This window comes from Gallus gallus, chromosome 5 (assembly GCF_016699485.2).
Source record: "Gallus gallus isolate bGalGal1 chromosome 5, bGalGal1.mat.broiler.GRCg7b, whole genome shotgun sequence".
Taxonomy (NCBI): Eukaryota; Metazoa; Chordata; class Aves; order Galliformes; family Phasianidae; genus Gallus; species Gallus gallus.
The window spans coordinates 16,276,201-16,300,741 of NC_052536.1; the positions used below are offsets into that span (position 1 = coordinate 16,276,201).

At 40.3% G+C, this 24,541-nt stretch overlaps 2 protein-coding genes across 2 annotated transcripts in view; both read right to left on the reverse strand.

Moving 5' to 3' along the window:
- LOC423119 (fatty acid desaturase 1-like) overlaps positions 1 to 13,786 on the reverse strand; it is a 39,826-nt gene extending 26,040 nt beyond the window's left edge. Inside the window, exon 1 of the mRNA XM_046942362.1 lies at positions 13,637 to 13,786. Coding sequence (XP_046798318.1) covers positions 13,637 to 13,714 — 78 coding nt within the window. The 5' untranslated portion in view covers positions 13,715 to 13,786. The remainder of the gene's footprint in view (positions 1 to 13,636) is intronic.
- Positions 13,392 to 24,134, reverse strand: LOC428851 (fatty acid desaturase 1-like). Its single transcript, XM_426408.8, has 12 exons — positions 23,848 to 24,134; positions 21,184 to 21,294; positions 20,391 to 20,588; positions 19,564 to 19,665; positions 19,249 to 19,377; positions 17,207 to 17,264; positions 16,694 to 16,770; positions 15,573 to 15,670; positions 14,969 to 15,065; positions 14,569 to 14,648; positions 14,242 to 14,367; positions 13,392 to 14,149 (listed from the first exon to the last, which is right to left on the reverse strand). Exons 1-12 carry the CDS (start codon positions 24,064 to 24,066, stop codon positions 14,098 to 14,100), a joined length of 1,347 nt encoding a protein of 448 aa, XP_426408.3. The 5' UTR covers positions 24,067 to 24,134; the 3' UTR covers positions 13,392 to 14,097.
- Between the last annotated feature and the right edge of the window lie 407 nt (positions 24,135 to 24,541).

Here is a 24,541-nt window from a genome sequence, read left to right on the forward strand (position 1 = left end):
TATCCTAGGCTACTGGAGTCTGTCCCAACCACTACTGGGGTGTCGCAGGATTTAACACAGAGGAAGTAAAGGAGATGCAAGCTGCTCCCAGTACATGGCACCACATCCCTTCTGGCCACGGGATGAAACTAGACACAGCCTAATCGGGAGAGAGGCGAAAAACATCTACTGCTTCTAACATGTTGGCATTTAGCCCAAGATAGGGACCTGTGGGTTTGTTGTTGCTACATTTCCTGTAGATGCATTTTCAGTGTTCTGCTTACTCAGATGATGTTAATGCTTTTTTTCCCCTCAGTGCATAAGAGGAACTCAGAAGTCATCGACACCTAGAAGATCACTTTTTGGGGTAAGGGTATTTGGAATGCAAGGAGCTCTGGCTAGGGTTGGTTGAGGAGTTAACTGAGTTAATGAGTTAGCATTAAGAAATGACCCACAAAGGTGACATTTTAATGGGTGCATGCTGCAGGTTGCCTGATCAGAAAGAAAAAACAAGTGGATGAGGCCCTCTAGGGACAGATGGGAACAGACTCATGTTCACAGGCCCTGGTGCTCATGGGGAACTTCAACTACCTTATATCTGCTGGAGGGGGCCAGCAGTGTGCCCTGACAGCCATGAGGGCAAGCCACACTTTGAGGTGTGATAAACACAGCATGGCTAGCTGGTCAAAAGTGGTGATCCTCTCAATATATTTAGCACTGGTAAAGCCTCACGCTTGATGTTGCGTGCAGTTCTGAGTTCCACAATATAACAAGGATGTTAAAGTTCTTGAAAGCATCCAGAGAAGGGCACCAAAGCTATGACAGGGCTGGAGGAACTGCTGTGAAGAGGGACTGAGGGCACCTGGGCTGCCTAGTCTGCTGGTGATCTCACTGCTCTCTGCAGCTCCTGAGCAGGGGACACAGAGAGAGCTGCCAGGCTCTGTTCCTGGGAAATGACGGTAGAATGGAATGCAGAGGGGAGGGTCAGGCTGAACATCAGGAAACATTTCTTCAACACGAGAGAGGTCAAATGCTGGGACAGGCTTCTTAGTGAGGTGCTGGTGCCTCATGCCCATCAGTGTTCAAGAAACATTTGGGCAATGCTACTAATTACACTTTAACTTTTGATTATCCCTGATGTGATCACGTGGTTGGACTTGGTGATCTTTGTAGATTTCTTCCAACTGAACTATTCTATTCAATTCTCACTTTATCTTTGCGGTCATAACATTTATATATGCAGCAGTGCAAAATTGCATTCTATCTTTGCCCTGGCTGAACAATACTGTCTGGAATCGAGAGTTTCCAGAATGACAACTGAAGCCTGGAAGTCCAGGGATACACAAGCTGTGTTGTGAAAACAGCTCTTCTAGCCTCAGCAGCAAACACAGAGGAATTTATACAAAAGAAAACAAAAAACTGGATCTATTTCTAGGAGTAGCTGCATGACATTACCACAAGGAGGCAAACTGGCATTATTTTTTCCTGAAGCTTTCTCTTGGTACAAAATGGATCCGTAGCATTCCAAATTGCTCCATTCACAAAAACAAACACATAATACATTTAGAAAAATCTCTCCTGTGAAATTCATGTCGGGGTCATCCATATATGCCGTTGCTTCAACAAGTAAAAAGGTTATGTGAACACTCAGAGTCTTGACATAGTCGGTCTTAGAAAAAGGATAAAGAAGGAGAAGCTATCTATGATGTATGTAATAGCCTCATAACTAAATAACTCACTCAAAGCTGTGTCTCCCTGCTTTTCAGTGCATTCCTCCCCATGCTGAAAATCTAAGCCCTTTGCACTCTAGCAAGACTGTCGCTGTGCAACAAAATATGGAAGTGGTATTGAGACTGAAAAATACCAAGTATTGCATACTGTAGACCATCAGTTAGATATTTAATCCAACTGAAAGAGCATGATCAGTCCTGATGAACATACCATGATACATTTTATCACTTAGGAGACAAGGATAATTCACAGCACCAACCCAGGTCCATCTTCATGTTAGCTGCAAAGCTATACAACTAAGTATATTCAAGTAAAACGATGAGAACACTACTCTGACCTTCTCAATTTTTACCACATTCTGATCAAATTCTTGAAGATCTCTTGTCTTCCTCTCATTATTTTCTTTCTATACCAATCCATTGGAAACCCAGACAACTCTTCCTGAACAAAAGAGATTACAGATTTCTATTTTAGAACGTACATGAGCTAGAGAGTACCTGGAGCACTCAGGTTTAGCTCCCAGTTTCAGATGGGGATAATGCTAAAGGTGTCATACAGTGACCAAAGGAAACTGGGTTGGGCTCTCCTCTCTAATTAGTTCAAATATTCATCTCTCTGAAGTTCTCTAACCTGTTTCACATCTCTACAGCAATTTGCTTTCACAACAAGTCCAGTGGCACAAGAAATTCAAACTCAGTTCCCTTCTCCAGCACAGTCTTATAGAAGAAGATGATTCATCTCACATGTAGCCAAGTCTTTTGACTCAGATGTCGAGACTTCTCTCCTATAATCTCCTACAATGGAGATTATATAATGAAGTATTTTCCCAAAAGGATTGTGAAGATCAATACATGAAAAAGAGATGTGGGGTGTTCAGGTACTGCTCTCAGGGAATTACAAGAAACTAGGAATCACTGCTTAATTTTTCTGTGTACCTGCAGAGCTCTTACCTTAAAAACACTCATATGTTGAGAAATTAAAGCCTGTACTCTTAAGTACAAAAGTGAGTAATGGTCCTCTGATTTACTTTCATTATATTCAGTACTGATTTTATTAAACTTCCTCATAAATGAGAATATCAGACTGCCTTCTGTGAAAGTGACAACTGTATCTTGGTGCCCGATCAGACGAAACCTCTGATTGTCCTGCTACAGTTTTTACTTCAAATCCATGCAACCTTGCTCTCTACCCAGGGCAGCTATACCAGTGAGAAACAAAGAGTTTTTGTAGAGACAAAAGAAATTAAATCACTGTCAGCAAACCAGAGCAAGAAGAGTGCAAGACATGCCCTGCTTTATTCAACGAAATGGTAAAAGCATGCTCATGGAAGAAAATGAAATAGTCTAAATAAACAAGGCCAGAACACCTCCAACTTTCTTTTAAAAAGAGCAGAGGAAAAAGGAAATAACAGGATCCCTGATGTGGGCACAAAACATTTATGCCAGTACAGACCAAGGAAGCGTAACTCAGGGGACCAATCAATCAAGAAGAACCCTATAGTGAGAAACCAGGAACTACTTTGGCAGTAGAAATGAGTTTGGTTTTCTCCCTCCTTTTGCAAAAAGCAAGTGTGTGGAGAACTGTTCAAACTGGATGAAGATATCAACATAGAGGGCTGCAATGGATGTTGACTAAAGTCTGAATGGCATCATGACTTATGGAAAAGTTCTTGCATAGCTCCTGGAAGAGCCAGCTACTTAGATTTGTTGCCATTCTGTCTGCTACTCTTGGCATATTTTTAATAGAATTGTAAGAAATTAGCTGAGATCTCTGCTGCACACACATAAGACTCTAGGTGTACTCATAAGAAATAATTACAGATTTTCATAGAGAACAGTTAACAGAAATAGTCTGACTGCTTGAATCCTGTCAATATAGTTGAAATCCCATCATTATTTATAGTAAATCAACTTACATTGAGAAAAAAAGGTCATAAAAATACCAGGACTAACAACTGAAAAGAGTAGCCCAGAGGTAAATCCATCCATAGGATATTATTAGCAAGAGATGAAGGCAGCAAGATAACTTACACAGATTGTATTTACAACCACTATATAACTGTCCTGGGACATTCTGACTTTGAACTGTAAGTGTAGCAAGGGTACAAATTAACAGTCCACACAGAAAAATGGAACAGTAATTAAAATTACAAGACAGTTCTTTAGTGACAAAATATTTTTGAATACCTTATAACTAGCTTAAATGAGAAACTCACGGCCATGATACTGAGAATTGAAAGGATTCAAGCAACATAAAGGAGCCGAGATTTTTCATGACATACAGGTTCATTGGTCCTTCGGAGAGAACACATTTTATAAGGTTGATCAAACCGTTCATCACAGTCCAAGGAACAAATGATCTGTGTAACTGAAAAGTTCTTTTTCTAATATATTATTACAACATTGCTGCATTTCATCTAGTTCCAGAGAGCACAGAAGGCAGAATAGAAGCACATAATGCTTATAATTAGAAGTCACCAAGCTTCAAACTCCAACCATTGGTGAGCTCATGGCTCCAGCAAGAAGTGCTGTGGGCTAAAGGTGAGACAAGCAGACAAGAAAGTGAGAAGCAAAGGAGCAAGACTTGACTTAGAAGAGAGGTGCAGAATTAGAAATGAATGGTTAGTTGGGATAAGGCTTTGATTATGATGAGCACGAGTAGTAGCAGAAGTCAGTCAGCTTATAATGATAGATGAAGTTCAACATTAAAAGCTTTCTCATAAGGTATCTTCTTCAGACAGAAAAGATAGGCCTCAGCAAACATTGCTGTTTCCCTGTGAGGTATAATCTCAGTAACTCAGGAACAATAGAAGCTGATGATGGAGGCAAATTAGTTTATAGGTGAAAGAATGTTAATCTTTAGAAAAGTTGCTAAAAACGTAACAAAACAATTAAGCCAGTTGACAAAGTCCAATGAGTTTACCAGTCCTGGAAAACCACAAAGCCATATCTCCTGCAAAACCTGAGCTAACCATGAGGCTTAGTACATTATTAGCCCTAGGCACTATCCTAGGCACTATGGATAAAACAAAGTGCATTAGTGTCAGATCTCAGTTGCAACAATATATCAATCCAAATCAATCACTAGTGATCATCAGATATTTCTGTATGTTGAAACATTGGCTGTTATCTCCTGTGCTAATGTCATTACAAACAGCTGATGCTTGCAGAACGATACATAAGTTCTTCAGTGTATTATAATATTCAATTATTGGTGTAATAAAAACATACACTAGAATGTTGTATGGAAATGCTAGGAGTTGAAGAAGAGCAAGTGTTCAGCACTAATGAAATCAGCTTTTGTATTTTAAGGTCATTAGTACAGTATGCCACCAGTAAAGCAAAACTTCACTGCGAGATGTAAGAAGATGCAAAGCCGTAAATATAAGGTTTAGACCTCCATTTCCATTGTGCAGTGTTGCAGCACTTCACTGCACCACGTTTAAAACCCAAAGCAGCTAGAGCTGCAGAAAAGAGAATCTTCAGCCATACCTGAAATTAGCCTTCAGCTACTAGCCACTGGAAATATTTTTTTAATAACCCTAATAAAAAACTTATACATTGATCAGATTTTCAGTTTGTCCTCTAGTAGTTCTTCTACCATTACACATGCTACTAGTTCAGTCCTTGATATAACTTCCTTAACATATAGAGACAACAAGTTGTTAATGCTGTCGGAACAGAGTGGTGTTACATTCTGAGCGAGCCACAGTAGGAAAGACAGGATTTTATTGTGACTATTGCTAACAGAACACCAGACAAGAGGCAATGGTCTCAAGTTGCACCAGGGGAAGTTCAGGATGGATATTAGGAAAAAAATATTCTCTGAAAGAGTTGTTGGGCACTGAAATGGGCTGCTCATGGGAGGTGATGGAGTCATCATCCCTGGAGGACTTTAAGATCCATGGAGCTGTGGTACTGAGGGATGTGGTTCAGAGGGCAATATTGGCGGTAGGTGGACAGTTGGACTAGATAATCTTAGAGGTCTTTTCCAATCTTGATGATTCTATGATTCTACCAGATACCAGGTGATTCTATGGTTCTACCAGAACCACTACTCAGTTTGGTAACTGGAGGTCTATACCAGATAACTGAGCTCAGGACTAAGGACAGTCATGACCTCAAAGTTCAAATAATGTTGAGACCAAGGAAGGAAACGGTAAGCCATGGCTCAGTTTTGTGAGACTAAGCTGTTTGTTATGCAGGTGTCAGTTTGCCGAACCACAGCTTTTCCTGTTTGATTCAGTTTTACTTAAAGTATTGCTGATGATGCAAGGAAGCGAGTATATGAGTCATGGAAGCCAAGAAAAGTAAAAGTGAAGCAGAAGTGAAAAATGAATTGAATGAGTAGAAACTTGGGGACTCCAAGGGAAATTACTTAAGTGAAAGGTTATAAGACCATGTGGAATAAAAGCAGAGAGAACAAAGACAATTGCTCTACAGGACAGAGGATCTACTTATTTCAAGGAACTTCAGCAGCTGACATTTCTCCACCCAACTAATGACTATGTGGCCATGATATTCATTGGCATTGGTGAGCATATGGTGCTTTGCCTAGTACTATTCTGGTCCTGAGCATTCACTGTGTGCATTAGGATATAAATAAGATAATTGCTGTGGACTCCTAACTTCTGTACAACCCTGCTTGCAAATATACCTGCACAGCAAATAAAATTCATATATAAGGCTTAGGCTTACTAAGTATAGGTATTGCTAGACAATGTATAATTCTGCAACCTAATGCAAAACCTGAGAGGCCGAGATGTCAACACTGGACCTACATGCTTTCAATCCACCAACTTTCTTTCCTACGTTATGCAATGTATCTCAGATACAACTAATGGAAAGTTGAGTCCTTCTGTGTAGTTCTAAGGATTAAGAAGCAGAAACTTAAATCAAATTTAATTAGAAGCTTTTTGTCTTTCATTTTTACTTCACAGATCTAAAATAAGTACCAAGTACACTCACTTTATCATAACACAAGTTTAAACCTGCCAGGAGGCAAACAGTAGGGTCAGCCCATGTTGTTACAAAACCACCAGACCAAAGAAAGCTGTAAAAGATGCTACACATATACATTTTCTTTTTTCTTTCTCTTCTTTTTTTTTCTTTTGCTGTAGTGTTGCTTACAACTGTGAAGTATTTCACCTTACTTTCACCAACAGTGTCTTCTTTAGTAGTAAACAGGAAAAAATATATATTAATAAACTAATTTGTAGTGTATAAGGCTGGAAAGTGAAAAATTAATAAATGAAGCACAGTTCAAAATACAAGAAGACAGGCTCCCTTTACCTTTTTTTTTTTTTTTTTAATATACATACCAGTTTCATCCTAGCCCTTTTCACTCTCATCCACTCTTTTAAAAATTCATAATTCACTGTTAATTCAAGTTTCCCTGAGATCTGGGTATAGAACAAGAAGACTTCCTCTGAGGACTGAGAGGGTAATTTGTCTTCTTTTAGGTACAGCCAGACTCCAGGTTATGATTACTGTATTTCTCTGGTTAATAAGAATTTGATCTGCATAGGGTCATAGCAACTGACAAGTCCTTGTAACTGAGAATCCAAGAAATTCTAAGCTATGGTAAGAGTCACAAGTCGAAAAAAACCAATATGCTACACTGGTTGTTAACATTTTGTGTCACAATAAATCCTTAATTATAATCACAGTTTTATGGCCAGCCCTCATTCTGCTAAGGATTCCTAAACAGCCTGCCCATCTTTTGTAGTGTTGGGTGACAGCGTGGCTGAGCAGAAGCATATATATATCTCCAAGAACTGTGAGAGGGACATGCCTTCACTCCTTCACATCTCTTAAGAGAAGTATGGCTCTAAAATGCTACAACAGAGAATATATTCCGTTCCCTTCTCTGCCATGACCTTCATGGAAGCATCCAAGAGAGAAAGAAAAAGAAAAGACAGCATTAGCACATCCCTTGAAGAAAAAGTATTATCTTGTCATGCTGTTCTGGCACAACAGAATATTTTAAAAGGAATTTAGCCTTAAAGTAAATTTTTTGATGCACAACTTTGTGATTCTTAACTTCCGCAGGAAATGGAGTTGCCTTTTTCCTAAGAGGAAAGGGAATGACATGGGAGGGGGGCAGGAGAGAGAGAAAGCTCTCTCTAAAGAGAAGGAAACAGAATTTACACTCTTTAAACAGCTACACACAAGTGATGGAAAGCTGACTTTTACCTCACTAGCTGTCAGCTCTCACAGCTTCTAACATAAGGTTTATTTACTTGTTGCTGTTTTTTCAAAGTTGGGAAGGACAGTCAAAATAAGTGAATTAATATATAAGAATTAGAAAATATCCTGAGAATCTCTCTTCATTTTCACACACCCACAGCTCGTAGCTTTATTCACAGAGTTGGGAAGCTTACATCATTCCATAGATTGAGCAAACACTGTATGCTGCAATATCAAACTTTTAGCTCATGTGCCACAGCTGACATTTAAAGCTAATAAACGAGCATTTTTATGATCAGTACATGTCTGCTTTCCTTTGCTCATTCAGGTGCATGGCTGATGTATAGCAGCATTTCTGATTCAGCAAATTGGAGCTTCATAATGGTGTGTTGAAATACTACATAAGAAATACCAGCAGGCTCCAGTGGAAGAAAAGATGCAACATTCTGAAATTGGTTAACTCTGCTCATCCTGGCAACATGGGGATAAAAGAAGGAATCCCAGTTTGAAATCACTTTTTTTTTTAGTGAAATATCTCTCTAGGTAAGCTGCTATTGTGATACTGTAGCTAAAAAAATGCATTCTCTCAACACATGGTAAGGAAAAATCATGTAGAAACAAAGGATTAATGATTTTTTCATATAGACCATCATTGTGATTTTTTCCTAATGGTGTGCATAACTCTAGTGTCCATTTCAACAAGTGTTGAAAAATTAAGAGAAATTCTCCCTCAGCTTCACGAGGATCCACAGCCTACTCACATCTATTGTAACTAGCCAGAGTTGCTCAGGCTATTTTATAATTCAAGACAAACAGAAGGAAGACTAGGACTCGGAACTGCGGGATTTCAAAGGTCCTAATAGGTCAGTGGGAATGCAATGAGTAACTTCTGAAAGAAGATACCCTTTAAATCAGTGTTAATAACAGTCTAATTTGCCAGAACTGCTGTTAGTTTCTTTCTCAATTGGTAAGTCACCACACATTCAGTCTGTGTACATTCTATATGATACTAAGTTCTCAGACTGACGTATGCATAGGACGAAGTTGTACTGCATTTATATCAGAACTGGGAGCCTAAATTAAATTTCTAGAGAATATATTCAATGGATTAAAAGTTTAAACAGCTAAGACCACGATGACCACGGAAAGACCTCCTTTAACTGCACCGTTCACTGCAAAACTGAAGGAAACACTCAAGACCAGTATAACAAGGGTTATACAGTATAACAAAGCTGTATGTTATGCCTGATATTATGTAGTACTGAGAGAAAAAGGCACGTAAAATAATTATCACACAATAAACTGTAGAATATTTACATTTAAATGCAAAGTGGCTAGTAGCACTGCCTTAGCAAAGCATCTGCATTCATTAGGTAGACTTTTCATAGTGCCTAGTACAAACACCTTTGCAGACAGCCCTAAAGATACAGGTGATTGAAGCTTTAAGCTGCCTGTATAACACTGATATAATAGGTTGTATACCCGTGTAATCAAGACCCAGTTACATACTGACTGGCATACAACTGTCATGCACAGTTCTATTTGCAAAAAATGAAATTATGAGTCACAGTGAAAATTACAGTCGCACAGATTTCTGAGTGTGGTAAGTCTTGTAGAGTATACAGGCTTATTTGCATAATTAGCTTGTGCTTACACAATGCTCTCCATATGTTGCTGGTTTAAAACTGCATGTACCAGCACATCATTATTTATTGGCACAAGAACTGGGCAGCAATAAACAGGCCCTGTTGCTGTCACCAGAGAGCAGAGCTCAGCGCTCCCTGTGAGGAGCTGCAGCCGCCATGAGGCCTCCCCTCAGCTCCTCCGCTCTGGGCTAAACAAACCCAAGCACCTCACCTGCTCCTCACACACCTTGCCCTTCAGACTCTTCACCATCTTCATAGCCCTCCTCTGGATGCTCTTTAACAGTTGTATGTCCTTCTGGCATTGTGGCACCCAAACGGCACACAGCACTGAAGGTAAGGCCGCACAGCGCAGAGCAGAGCGGGACAACCCTTCCCCTCGCCTGGCAGCAGTGCTGGGCCTGGTGCGTTCCCTTTGGGCAGCCAGGGCACGCTGCCGGCTCACATCAACTCGCCACCAGCCAGAACACCAGATCCCTTTCTGTGGGGCTGCTCTCCCACCTCTCGTCCCCTGTATCAGTGAACACTGTCTCTAACATGTAGAAAACCTCAAAAATGGGGATAGAAGTCATCTGAGACACCCTAAATGAGAGGCCAACTGCCAGTCTTGAATTCACTTTGGCACCACGGTACAGCCTCCACAGAGAGAGCAACAAGTTGTTATCCAATCCATAGGCTGTGAGAGTTGGGCATTGTGGCTTGAATCACTTTTGCTAGGGAAATAATTGAACTTCGACAATTATACTGCCATAGCAAGTGTGTGTTGGCGTACTGACATAACCATTATATTATGAAAAAGTGAAGAAATATCTCTTTTATCTCCCTTTCAGAAAGAAAGGGAACATAAACCTCCTCTGAAAAGCACAGGCCAGCCAGTACGTCAAGCTTGTTACAAGCATGCTTATGGATCAGACTTCTTGAGCAACACAGCAGACAGGAAAAACGAATAAGATCCACCCTTAAGTGGATGATAAGAGGAAAATTACTAAGGATGAGGCAGATCTCTACATGCACAGAAGTGTAACTCAGCAAATGAAGAGCGTTAAAATAATAGCAGAACACACCTACTGAGCCAGGTATAGTCAACACCTTAAGAAAAGATACTTCAGGTGGCAAGTTGGAATATATTCACCTATGTCATCAGATTTATTGCAGAGATTGTCTCTCTGTTTCTTGTTGATTGCCCCATAATGGATATTTATTATATTTTGTGACTTCTTTGTCAGTCTTCCAGTCAATTATTTAAGAATTTATTAAATAACACTGAACAATACCCACAATTTTTTGCAAGACTGGGGAGGAGAAGAGAGGAATCAGTGAACAAGTCTTACACAGGAATAATTTTACTCTTTGTTGGAAGGAGCATAGGGTTTTTGACTATGTTTTTGTCTCTAAGGTAGCTGTGCTCTCTGAGGTTTTCATTATTCAGAAAGGCAGTGCTTTGAAACAAGCCTTTTTCTTTAGCAACAGGCTGAGTACCTATAAATTTGAGTGTACATGCAGTGACCAGATTGAGGCAAATGAATTTTGACAGTGCAAATACAGTTGGGTAGACAAACTGGACAATAACAAGGTTTTTAGTTCCCACTTTTTCAAATATAATTAAACTTAGAATTCCTATGAGAATAGAGACATCAGATTGCTGTTTAATAGGAAGCATATCACATACTCTGCACAACACTCTGTATTTACACAAGTAGAACTCAATTTCTAACAACTACTAAAACATTTCTTTTGCTTTGCAGTTCTTGCTGCCTTCCTTACTGTTAAGGCCCTCTGAAGCTTGGTACTTGCTGACTGTGAAACAGGGTGGCCATTTGTGCCATCACTGACTTGCAGGGAAAGGATCCTCTGAGATACCTGTGGTAAGCTGACTACTTTGGTGTACCTGTGTATGAAAAAAACACTACTAACAGAATCTTAGTATAAACTCCTACAGAAAGCAATATTGTGCAAACTGCTTCCCTGATTTCCTTCTTTCTTCCGTGTGTTCCTGATTACACACATTGTCTTTCAGGGAACATTACAGTTACTAAGAACTCTAATGCCAACCAAAGTGGCTTGCTAACTTCTCATCAAGGGTTAGACCAAACCCTTGAAGTTTGTGAACCATGTTAGAACAAGACAAAGGTAAACCAGTTTCATGTATGTTAATAACCTTTATGAAACAGATAAAGAGATAAATCAATATTCACGTACAGCAGCACACTGTTAGATCAGTTAAAGAGACAAAAACATCTTAATTTAAATGAGGTTGCAAAAAACTGATTCAATAAATTACTACATTCAAACAGATAGAATGCTGGCTAAATGGAACAAAGAATCAGACTGATTCATGAGGCAGACATCAAAAAGAACTACTTTTTGTCAGTCTTGTCTTTAGAGAATTTCAGCAGAAATCAAGATCTAATCACCACAGCTTTCATGTCCCACTGGTTCAAAAACAATTTAAAAAAATACCACCAAAATCCTTAATACCTGAGCTACCTTCACCAAAACAACAGAGTAGGTAATGAAGCCCCTGCATTCACCTTAAGAAAGTACTATCATTTAAATACTTCTTATAAAAATATTTCTACTCCTGCACATAGTTGTGGATAACTGACCTTTGAGTTGAGAGCACAGAATTATTTTAGACTGTAGTAGTTAGAAAAGGTTTTTGAAGTACATTCTAAGTAGTTTTTGAACAATAGTACTTTTTAAACCATAACCTTTTTCAATGATATCTATCAGCAATTATTATGAAATAACCAGAGCAGTGTTACTACACCTGCACATACACGCATAAGTTATAAATAAAGCCAATGCTCTTAAAACAGAAAAATTAATAAAATTTAAAAAAGCAAGGAAGAAATTTACGTCCAAAATCCTTCTTGGGATCTTTACCTTACGAGTTTGATAATATTTGTTACTTAGAAGAGGACTGCTGTTGTCTGAAGTTTGTAATGCATGTAATTTAATCATCAGTGGGTTGCAGATGTGTCTGGTCATCCACAATAATATTTCACTTTAAGGTCTTCCCCATTTTCCTTCTCTGAGTGGTTTGCCCACTGAAAGTCTCGGGCATAGAGTTCTGGGTGTGAATGGCAGAGGAAAAGAACCACTTTTCTTCCACTTGGTCTTTGCTCTTATAGGCAAATTGCATATTTACTTGGCACTGCAGAATACATTCACAGTTTTAGGACATTTAGGTGAATACAATACAATTCAGGTTTTGCTAGTTAGGCTCAACTGTCTCATAAGGAACTAAATTTGTTATAATTCATATTAAAAAAATGAATTAATTAAATCAAGATCAGCCACATTAATCAGAGGTCATGTACTCTTCCTAAAGAGACCTACTATGTCATGTACATGGGTGTTCATTACGCCATCCACTAGCATAAGCTTTGCAGAACCCTAAGTACGGAGGGGCTGGGTCCTTCTCCTCCTTCTTGGAGGGGCCAAACAGCTTACAAACACAAAACCTGTAAGAGTTAGTTCTTTGGGATGCTGAAATGGAGGGAAAAAATTGTAAGGGCCAGAGAGGACTGCATGAAATTACAGAATTAGGTATGATTTAATTGTTTTTCTGGATACAGGAATGGAGCCACAAATGTACTTAGTTGCCTAATGGCTCATGCATGTAAATACTCATATGTCCTTGAAATCACTGGAAGGTATTTAGAGGGAAAAATAATACATGTAAAAGTCAATAAATGTAATAGAACCCTACAAATCCTTGTGATCTGGACCCACTCCCAATGCCTATGTTTCTAAGTCTCATTCAAAGTTGGTCTACTGAAATTAAAAGTTTTAAAAGTAGTCTAACATCAGCAAAGACGCATAACACATCAGATTAGAAAGCATATCAGACAGCACACAATTAAATATATATATTTATACATATAAATTACACATACTATACAGACTTTTTGGAACATATTCAAACTAGCTCTTAGAGAAGTAAAATGGAGCATCCAGTTATCTACTTCCCCATACATTTCATGAACAGCACAAGTTATAACACTTCAGTTAACTAGTAAGAGAAAGTGGCGTACATATGATCACGAGATGACAACATACTGCAGGCCATCTTGTTCTTTGCATACTTACCCACCCTGGAATATCCCATGAAGGCCCTCCCATCCTAATGTATTTTGTCTTCCTGCAGTTTGCTTTATCTAATTCCATTTTCACTGAGCCATTAGGCCAAAAATACCAAGAACTGCTATTTAAACTTCTCCCGTAAGGAAGGAGTTGAGGTGTTTTAAGCCCCACCTACACAGTAAATTGACCCAGCTGATTCAAGAGCTACGACTTCCAAATTTAAAGCCCCAGTTTGTCATGGCTCTGAATGCTGAGGTTGAGAGCAGCAAAAAATAGAGATATCGTGGTTCAGAACAATGAAAAAAATATATATCTTTAATCCACTTCCCCACCCATCATTCTCACTGCAATTAGCTTCACCCAGCTCCCAAGTTCCTATGCCAGAAGCCACAAACACTCTGTTGGTCTGTGCTGACTCTTTGCAGCAGTTGTCTGGTGAAGAAGTTCCCTTCAAGAGCTGCCAGCATCTATCCATGCAGATAGGCTTCAAGCCAGTGTTCCCCTGACTCTTTCAGTGAGCTACAAGAACAGAAAGTTAAAACGTCATTTATGAGGAGACACTATTCAGCTTCCATTACAGAAAGAGTGCTTCTACATATGTTGATACTTACTTCAAAATATCTACAAAAGCTCTGAGTAAAGTCTTGCTTTTATACTCAATGCCGTGCTTATCACAAAGGGCTTTCACCAAAGGAGCTGCTTTCTGGTAGTTGTGTCGAGGCATTGTGGGAAAAAGGCTGCAGAATTGAATGACGTACAGTTATAGTGAGGCTTGGCTTGCAAAATGCCCTGTACCCACTGTTCATATTATTTCCCAGCCATCTCCCAGAATGAGAGCAAAAGATTTTCTGATGAATGTAGTTTTATTTGAGAGAGCACAGACTTTCTCACTTTTAAGTCCCCATTATTACCATGCTTCCCCCCGTAGCCATACTTACTGGTGCTCAATTTGGAAATTCAAGTGCCCGGTGAACCAGTCATTGAACAAAGATTGGTTCACATTACATGTTGCGTGGAGCTGGGAGGAAAAAAGACAATGATTTAGATTTTATTTCTCTGGAAATCTAGATAATTACACCCCAGCAATCACCTTTGTCTAGCATAAAAGACAACTTCTAGTGTCAGAAATTATTGCCTTCATTGACCTGAAGAATTAAACAAAGTCTAGCTTGAAATGGATTCTTGGAATATAGGTTAATTTGGCTAGACCTTGCCTCAGGAAGAACAGGTTTTTCACTGACGTGCACACAGTCCTGACTGATACTATGGGATGATAGGACCACGTTCTATAATTGAGAACTGCAGGTCCACGGCTTACAGGAGAAAGGAGATTCTCACCTGAGTAGATACCCAGTCTTTGTTCTTGTCATAATCAATTTGCATTGGAATGTGGTTCATCTGTGAGACCCAAATAAACCATGTACTCTCGAAGTACCTGACCAGATAAACATAGAAACACATTTAATGTATCTAATTGCATCCAAACTTACCTTTAAAACAGAGATTTTGACATCTGACACAAGGGCTGGGCAGGGAGTAGGGGCTGAGACCTTTCCAGTGGCAGTTACCAAGAAGACTCAAAAAAGCGATAGCCTTAAAATATCTATCTACCCAGCCCTCTTGTAAGACTTGTCTTATCTTACAGAGCACATTTGCAAAATTCAGGATTTTCTATTCCATTCCTTTGCCTCTTAAATTTTCGAGGAATTGCCCTCCAACTTTCTTTTGAGCCACTAAATCGGTTGTTGCAGAGGTCCCTGAGCAGCCTCCCTCCACCCCCAGCTTATAATGATTTTCTTGGCTTACTACTTATTTATGAGCAAACTTTAATTTTGTAAAGTCTGACTGATACAAGTAGTATGAGTTTTTTATTTATTTCCATTGACACCCGATATTGTTTACCGATATTAGTCATGGGGACTTTGAGTATGCTGTGTGTTACCTGGACATCCAGTAGTACACCATGAAATTGTTAAATCCCATTAAAGGAATATACATGAGGCAGACTCGGATGTTGTAAAACACCACCAAGAACAGTTCCTGTTTAAAAAGAAGAAGAAGAAGAAGATAACAACGCCTTTGTTGAAGATATCCCTCATTTCCTCTTCTTCACCTTATTTCAGCATAAAAGATGCTCTTCCTATGATCTTCTACTTATCAAGTGTAAGCTCCATGCCATCATTCTGCCTCCTGAGTGTATCTCTGAAATATTCTCAGAGCACTAACTTTAAAATCACTAACTAAACACTGTGAAAACATATCTAATCCCACTCTGTCTAGGTCCCATACTTTTCTGTTAGCTTTTGTCTACCTGCTGTGAGGTTAGAAAGCATCTCCTGACAAATTCACTCTGGACTTGTTGAGATAAGCATTCCTACTGCAGCAGCCTAAAAAAACCCCTTTTCTATCCCAAACGTCATAGTCACTTTGGCTGAAATTTGACATAGCCACATGGAAGTGTTAGGAGTCAACCTTAGTAGGCAGCTAAGCACTACACAGCTCCTCGCTCACTTCCCCATCCCTGGGAGATGGGAGAAGAGGAAAGGAAGAGTAAAAGCAAGAAGATCAGTGGGTCAAGATATAAACTATTTAATAACTGGATGTGGAAGACAGAAAAAAATACACAATGAAACAAGAGATGCAAAAGCCATCGCTCACCTCCTCCCACAGGTTGAGGTAGACTGATGTCCAGCCAGTTCCCAAACCAAAGATAACTAATCTCCCTAAACGTCTTCTTTCCCCTTTTTATTGCTGAGCATGACTTTTTAATGGCACTGAATAGCTCTTTGGTTAGTTTGGGTCATCTGCCTGGTTGTGTCCCCTCCTCTCACACTCCTGCACTAATCACTGACAGACGGCAGAGTGAGAAACAGAGGTCTTGACACTGCACAGAAGCTGTTTAGCCATAGCTAAAATATTAGTGTGGTGACAGCACTGGTTTAAACACAAAGCTAAAACAGCACTATATGAGCTGCCATGAGGAAAATTAACTCCAACTCAACCACATGCAGTACAAGTGGTTACATTTTTGAAGGATTTCTAGACAGTGCAATTGGTGCTTACCAACCACTTTTTCTTCCTGATGGCAAAGTAGAATATGGACAGCTGGAAGAAGGGTATAAGTGCAAGTGGGGCCAATACTGCAGGAAAGAACGAAAACAGAGAGATGTTTATTACTTCACTGCAACATAAATCTTTCAGAAATATTCTCCTCTGCAGTGAGAGGAAAAATTGCTGGTTTCCATTTGCAGTAGCTTCCATGTCTCCACATAATCTGTTCATTTCATTTCAGAACCCCTCACTTCTTCATTTCTTTCCCATTTAATTTTCTTTCCCATCTCTTACACCTGAAGAACACTTATGTTGTACCAACCATCACATAGTCAGGGCAAGTTCCTCCTCACATGAAGAAATGTCCCTAATTTTAGAGATTTTAGGGTCTCCCTAGTGTTGTGATTGTCTCTGAAGCTGTGATTTCAATGGGAATATCTTTCAAACTATTACTCTGGGAAGGAGGTGAAGTTGGAGTTTTGGAGCAATCCAGCCACAGCACTATAGGAAAGCAGAGATACTCACAGCTGAAATACTTATGCTGATAATTGTAAGGCATGAACTTCTTCTTCTTTTTTCCAAGCTGGAAAAAAAAAAATGAAAGAACACTGTAATGACCTAGTTGGAGAACTGAGATCCTTCATAAATACTTATTCTTATCTAATGAACATGTCAAGAACTGCCTATTAAATCTTTTTAATCCAGCCTTTCTTTTGAAAAGCAGGCACTGAAGGTCCAAAGCTGTGAAAAATAAACATCTCATTTGAGCCTTCATATCCAGATATCAGTACGTGCCGATGCCAGAACACAGCAATTTTTAGGGAGAGTTCCAAAACTCATAAAAGGATACAAAAATACACAACAATAACAAAAATACTCAAAAGGCATTTGAATTTTGCAGGGGAAGATTCCAATGATAGCAATAAGATTCAATATAATCATGTTCAGACATTGACTGCAGAGTGCTTAAACCATCTGTGCTTGGGGAGGAAGAGGTTATTTGTATGAAAACTGAGACAGGAAACAGTGGGTGATGCATGCAGGATGTGTTTGCTGAGAAAACTGCGCCTAAATTTCTGTATCAGGTGGGATATGGGTTGAAGACATCCATCAAAATGAAACCACTGAAATGCATTTGCTCATCCACAGTGTGCCTGACTCATTTCTGTCAAAAGCTGGAAGAGATGAGAACTAGTTTCCTGCACTTTCACTTCCATCCAACCCAAACTAGCACAGGGATAGGCACCTAACTTTAGATACTGCACACCCCAGTTAATGCTGTGAGAGATCTTTCAGAAGATCACTGACTAGATTCTTTCATGAGGCAGCTAACAGCTTTCTGTTAATAAATACTTTGTATAAACTCTCTTCCCAGGAGTCTTCCTGAGACAGCCGAGCTAGAATTTTCCACATGCACTGTAAAGATTTCATTGCTTATTACCCTCTAATGGAGAGTGACGCATTATTTAAAGAGAATGCTTATCTAAGCAAGAGGTCATTTCTTCATTCCATGAGTATACAGAACTGCTGAGGAAAGAAAAGGCAGGAGATCTTACCTACCCTGATATCTGAAATCATGGGGAAAAGGGGGGGCTATGTTCATGGATTTATTTTTATGAGATGAGAAAAGAGAAGAGAAGAGAAGAGAAGAGAAGAGAAGAGAAGAGAAGAGAAGAGAAGAGAAGAGAAGAGAAGAGAAGAGAAGAGAAGAGAAGAGAAGAGAAGAGAAGAGAAGAGAAGAGAAGAGAAGAGAAGAGAAGAGAAGAGAAGAGAAGAGAAGAGAAGAGAAAGGAGATTAAGAATTAATTTGTATGCTTGTGTTTTGTGCATAGCAGCTACACTGGTGCTGAAGGATTTAGGTGCCAAGCACGTCCTACAACCAAAAGGACCCAGAGGGAACATCTGACTCAATATCTACAATATCACTAAGATCATCTAAGACTAATCAAATGGACTGACTCATTGTTTGGAAGGCCTTCGAGGTACTTACCCTGCTCTTCTAGCAACACAGAGAACGTAACTACTGATTTTAAGAGTTTGCTGCCTAAGCATCATGATAACCAGGCCCCAGGTTGGTGCTTAAGTGAGCTATCTTGAACCTGAACCTTGATGCAGATGCATTCAGCAAAGATCTGCTGCTGGGAGTGTGGCAGTCAGAACAATCTGACTGTGAGATCCTCAGACCATCTAACACTTTGGAAATTACAGAATCATAGAATTGTTTCATTTGAAAAGGAATCGTGAAGGCTATCTAGTCCAACTTTCCTGCAAGGAGCAGCGACACCTATAGCTAAATCAGGGTGCTTGGATCCCTGTCTAGCCTGATCTTGGAGGTCTCTAGGGATGGGGCATCCACACACTCTCTGGGCAACCTGTTCCAGTGCCTCACTACCATCATCGTAATAAAACTTCTTCCTTATATCCACTCTAATTTTTCTCCTCTTTTAGTTTGAAACCATTTCCCCATTTTTCAAGTTGTTATTACAAGTTTAGGCAGAAAGCCATAATTCAGGTGATTATACCTCTTTCTGTCTTTTATGCCAAAGGCTCTCCAGCTCCATACCCACCTCTACAGAGAGTGTCTTTCCCAAGCTGAACAGGAGAGGGTGCATATTGAGATCGGGGTCCTTGCGGAAGCAGTTGGGTTTGGCGTGGTGCTGATTGTGCAGATGATTCCACCAGCTGGCAGGTAACCCCTGCAGGAAAAGCCAAATACCAGGGATTCAAATTAGAACTCTATCACTGATCATTATTTGTCAACCTAACATTGACAATTGCACTGTATTTTCCTCACAGGTAATGCTGACTGAATGTAGAGTCACTCCCATTCATTGTTCAGTCCAGATTAGGCCCAGAGAATATTCTCACAGTAAGGCAATTACCTTCAGGGTATTTATCACAATGATCTGCAGTAGATGGTTCCATTTAGGCTTCCTAAAGACAGAGCAGTGCCCCAGATCGTGTTGGAACCAGCCCATCTGGATCTAGAAGACAAAAGGATCGCCAGGGATTCAGAATCATAGCAGCGTTATACTAATTTGCCCCTGGGAGTCTTCATAGCGCCATAGCATGAGATCATCTCCCTCTGATCTGGGGAGGAAGGACTATGTGCAGACCTATCTGCTCAGTGCTGAGAACTTCCTTTCAGACCACTGCCCATTAGTGTTGCTCAATGTCAGATATTGATTTTGTTGTACAGCAAAATGTCATTACAATGAGTTTGATTGTTAGAGCATACAAGTCTCTAGTTCCCATTGAAAATATATATAAATTCCAAGTAACCATCTAGAAAGTGTAATAATTTCCAAATCCAGAGCACCATTGCACTTCACAGCAGAAAACTGGTCTGATTTAGTGCGCATGACAGACCAAACATCAGAGCCATCAGACTGTAAACAGAACTTGGAGCCAGAAATGGAATTGAGAATGAGACATTCCCTCTTCTGCCTGGAGTGAGTGATTAGATCAGCCCATCCTGTCTTATAAAGCTGCCTACTTAACCTCGCAAGGCCACACCAGTCAGAGTGAACAGGTTGTCAGCAAACCTAGGCTTGCTGGAATCAATGAAAACTGCTTGTTGTCTTCAGCCAGCTTATTAGATCTAAGAGGACAAAGTAAATCAGTGACTGGAAGATGAACATTTCATTGATCCTCTCCACTGGGATGAAACAAACATGTCCACACCACTGAATTGCTGTCAGCAGTTTACCTGAGCAACGGTGAAGAATGCCATGCCAACAAGGAAGGGCACTAATGATATCCCAAAGTACCAGACTGTCAGCCAGGATGCAGCATCCAGTACAAGGAGGTGTAAGAAAATCAGGGAGAAAAAGGTGGAATCTGGATTCAGAAGTCCCATCTTCTCAACAGTGCAGCGCAGCTCACGGAAGTCTTCTAGAAGTGATTTCTGTGGGTAAAAGAAGTGTTAATGTGCTAGCTACTTTGAAAGTGTAATACAGCAGGTCCAGGAATCCTGGAGTGGCCATGGAAGTGGCCATGGAGACTTTCAAGTTCATGCTGGATGGGGCTCTAAGCACTCTGACCTAGCTGTAGGAGTCCCTGTTCATTGCAGGGGATGTTGGAACAGATGGCCTTTAAGAGTCACTTCCAGCTCAGATGATTCTATGATTCTATGATTCTAAGTCAGTGGAGATACTTCATCAGTGGGGTCTCTTCACAAGAATGAGCACAAGATCAATAGACCTCAGCTTTCCTTTGACACTCGAAACAAGTTGCTGACAGGCTGTGTCAGTGAGACATCACAATGGGAAGAACTGGTACTCTGGAGCCCATTCCTCACACCCAGGTATTGATCTAGCTTTTTTGGCACAGTGTTGCATGTTTCCATGCATGACTATGGCAGCTGCCTCCCCATCCACCCACCCAGCCTAGGGCACAATGTCAATTATACTGCTCCAGAAATTGTATCTACTCCTTTTGTATTTCTTCTTCTCCCATGCAGGACCCCAAGTCATTTCACAGTTAGTTTCCAGGACACTCACCTTTTTGTTAGACTCAAAGCTGGGTTGATCTGGTGCCAGTTCCCCGATCAGCAGAGACTTCAAGTATTTCTTCACCAGAGCCTTATCACTGTGAAATGCTACAAAGGCATCCTACAAATCAATACACAGATAAATGGGATAAGAAAAGTATACTGCTAAATACCAGATGCCAAGTCTCTACTTTTTTCATAGCACTGATATAATAAATAATCCTGATTCCTTTTCTTTTCCAAAGACCTTCAGAGCTCTGTTCCTTCAGTTGTTCCTGTAGTGCTTTGCCATCAGTTGGAGCTAGGCCCAAGGAAGCTGGAGAAGTTTCAAGAAACTAGATGTCATATAAGTATCTGGGTGAGGCTGGTAATGAGTATGAAAGTGTTTGATGAAAAACTATTTGCAGAAGGAAACATTCTCTTTCATCTGTTTCTTTCAACACAGTCCTTCCTTAGAAGGCTTCAGCCAGCAGCCCTGCCCTGTAGATGGGACCCAAGAGTAGGAAAACACATCAGTGAGGTGTCTCTTTGCCATGCTTAGGAAAATACAGTGATGTTGTTAAAACCCTGCCTTTATCACAGCAATATCAATGGAAATATACGTATACAGGGCTATCTAGCTTTCACTTACAGTTGCCTGTTTTCAGACTAACTGACATTTTGGGCAACTGAGTAGTACAAGTGACACAAACATATTTGTTCAAGAACCATTCATAGTACCTGTTTCAAAAGGAAATATAAACTATGGAATAAAGGAAACAGGAAGCCCCAGATAAATCACAGCTCTTCTTCAGCTTATCTCCTCAGTGGATTTCCCAGAAGGAAGGTTAAGATGCTGACCGTACTCCTTTATCTTCCAGAAAGAGTCAATATTACAAAACCCTTAGTGTCTGACCAGTCACATCCATGCAGATTTTCTCTCTGCAATAAACTGAGGTGATCTTTTAGTCATGACACAAAAATTTCTGCACACTTCCAGACAAGAAGGGGACTCTCCTTGTGCAGCTTGGCATTCCCCTTGAGCCTGACTTCAAGAAAAGGCCCATCTCTGAGCACTTCACTCAAGTCAGAGAAAAGCGATGTTTTGCACAGATGAGATTTCTACAGACATCTCGTGGCCCTTTGTCACAGGGAATAATCAGAAATTCTGCCCAGATCCAGTGGTCTGGGGAAATCTTTCTGTTATGAGCCTGTGTTCTCTCTGCTCTTACCTTACTTTACCACCTTACAAGAGATTACCTTAAAGGACTATCATCTGCAATGGACCTCACTTCCTGTACTTGACAGGAGTGTAACATTCTGCAAAGAGTACAGCCTATATTTGCAAAGTAACACGTATAGAGGAAGATAATTCTCACCATATCTTTAAAATGAGCTCTAGATTGGTCAAGAGTGCTTGGAAAAAATCTTGGATTTAGGCAAATTCTTTAGGCTTGAGAAGAGAAAAAAGGAGACCCAGAAGGGATTTTTCCTTCACTTAAGAACACTAGTTATTTTTCTGCCTCAATTTTGGACAGGGAAAGGAATGGTTTGTGAAAAATAACTGCTCTGATCTGTTTAGATCCATGAGTTCGGAAGCGTTCTCCTACTTTATAAACTGCAAACTGAGGAACAGAAAGGACAATCAACTTTCTTGAAGTCAGAAAATCTGTCATGACAAGAATTAAATTTGGGTTCCCCCCACCACACGTTTATGTCCTAATCCTGGTCTTGCTTCTGAGAGTTCAGAAATTCGATATCAACTTTTAACAAATAATCTATGAAATCTGCCTAAAAATTATTATCTCTTTCAACAGTGAACAACTCAGAGAGATCCTCTAAATCAAAGATTTTTGCAGGTGTCTCTAGAAGATCTACTTTCAGATGGACTATCTGTAGAAAGTTTTCTCATCTTCTGCAGCCAAATGTCATTCTATTGATTTCTCAGTTGTTTTCGTTGTATTTATTCTTCCTCCCCCTCCTTCGGAATAGAATTTTTGTTCAAGACCTTCTTTTCCATCACTCACTTCTTCAACATAGGGTCAATAACCTTCAGTAACCTTCAATAACCTTGGTTATTTCCTTTTCTTGCTCCACTGGCTCCAGAATTAATTCCTCTTTATCTCTTAACATTACCTCCTCCTTATTCACCCCTTTGCTCTAGCTTTGGTTATCCTTGGCTTCTATCATATCTGGAAGCACTCAGACATTAAAACAGCAGTACGCACTTCCCAATCTCTTCCCTTACACTCTGTTTCAACAGAAACACTTTGCAGGTACTTGGAAGACAGCCTGCCCCATTATGCCCAGTGGCAAAACAGCCTGTATGCGTGTGCACTGTTTACATTTTAATGTAATGAACCTGAACAGAGCTTTATAATTTACTTAGCAGGTAACTCTGATCTTGAGGGTAACCCAAAAGGTACTTTTACAAGCAGCACAGATACATCCCCTACCTTATCATAGATTCACAAAATGGCTTGGGTTGGAAGGAACCTCGAAGATCACTGAGTTCCAACCCCAGCTGTGAGTTGGTTGCCACCCACCAGATCATGCTGCCCAGAGCCCCATCTAACCCAGCCTTATCTGACTGAGCATGGTGCCAACCACTACAAGTGTTCTCCACTGGAGTCCAACCATGTTCTCCTGTCCCAACACTGGAACCATATTCCTCCACTCCATCCCTAGATCTTACCGTTGCATCTTGTCCAGCATAGTGGCCAATAACCCGGCTGCCTCCAGGGTGCCGTTTGGAAAAATTGCTGACGTCGTAAACATTCCTGTCAATCACCAGCCACTGCTCCTTGCTTGGGCCACGGCCGTTGTGGATTCTGATCTCATCCCAAGTGAAAAGCTGCAGAAAGGCTGAAACAGGTTTCCTTTCCTTTTCCGTGGAGCCAGTCTGTGGAGCCATCTGCACTTCTGGATGTGCATTCAGCACCGAGATTCACTCATCTCAGCCTTGCTGCTCTGCGTTTGGACAGATGAACCATGTCAGCCTACCCGTTATACAGTCTCAGTCCCAACCACACCCTGTGCTTCTAGGGCTGGTTGACTCCCTTCACGCAAACACACCCTCCTCATCCACGTTCACACCAGACTCTTTGACACACCCAGGAATAAATGCCCTGTTTCTTCTTGTCCTTTCTGAGTTGCCACTGGAAGTTCTGATTACTCAAGAGACCTGTAGGCTACTTCACTGAATACAAATATACATACATTGAAAGATTTAGGAAGATAATCTAGAATCTGCTATTCAATCAAATCAGATGGCAGTATGATGAAAGAACAATATATTAAGTGACCTTCTTCATAGAGCATTAGGAAATGGATAAGGTAAGCTGTTAGCCAGTTTCCATATTTGACTGAACATGGATCTTAGCCAGAAG

Coding starts and splice junctions, on each gene's coding strand:
- LOC428851 (XM_426408.8), bottom strand. CDS start 24,066: ATGGCTCCACAGACTGGCTCCACGGAAAAGGAAAGGAAACCTGTTTCA. Junction 17,265..19,248: donor GAAAGACACTCTCTGTAGAG/GTGGGTATGGAG, acceptor TTTTTTTTCCAG/CTTGGAAAAAAGAAGAAGAA. Junction 15,671..16,693: donor TCAGGAAGAAAAAGTGGTTG/GTAAGCACCAAT, acceptor CTTTTTAAACAG/GAACTGTTCTTGGTGGTGTT.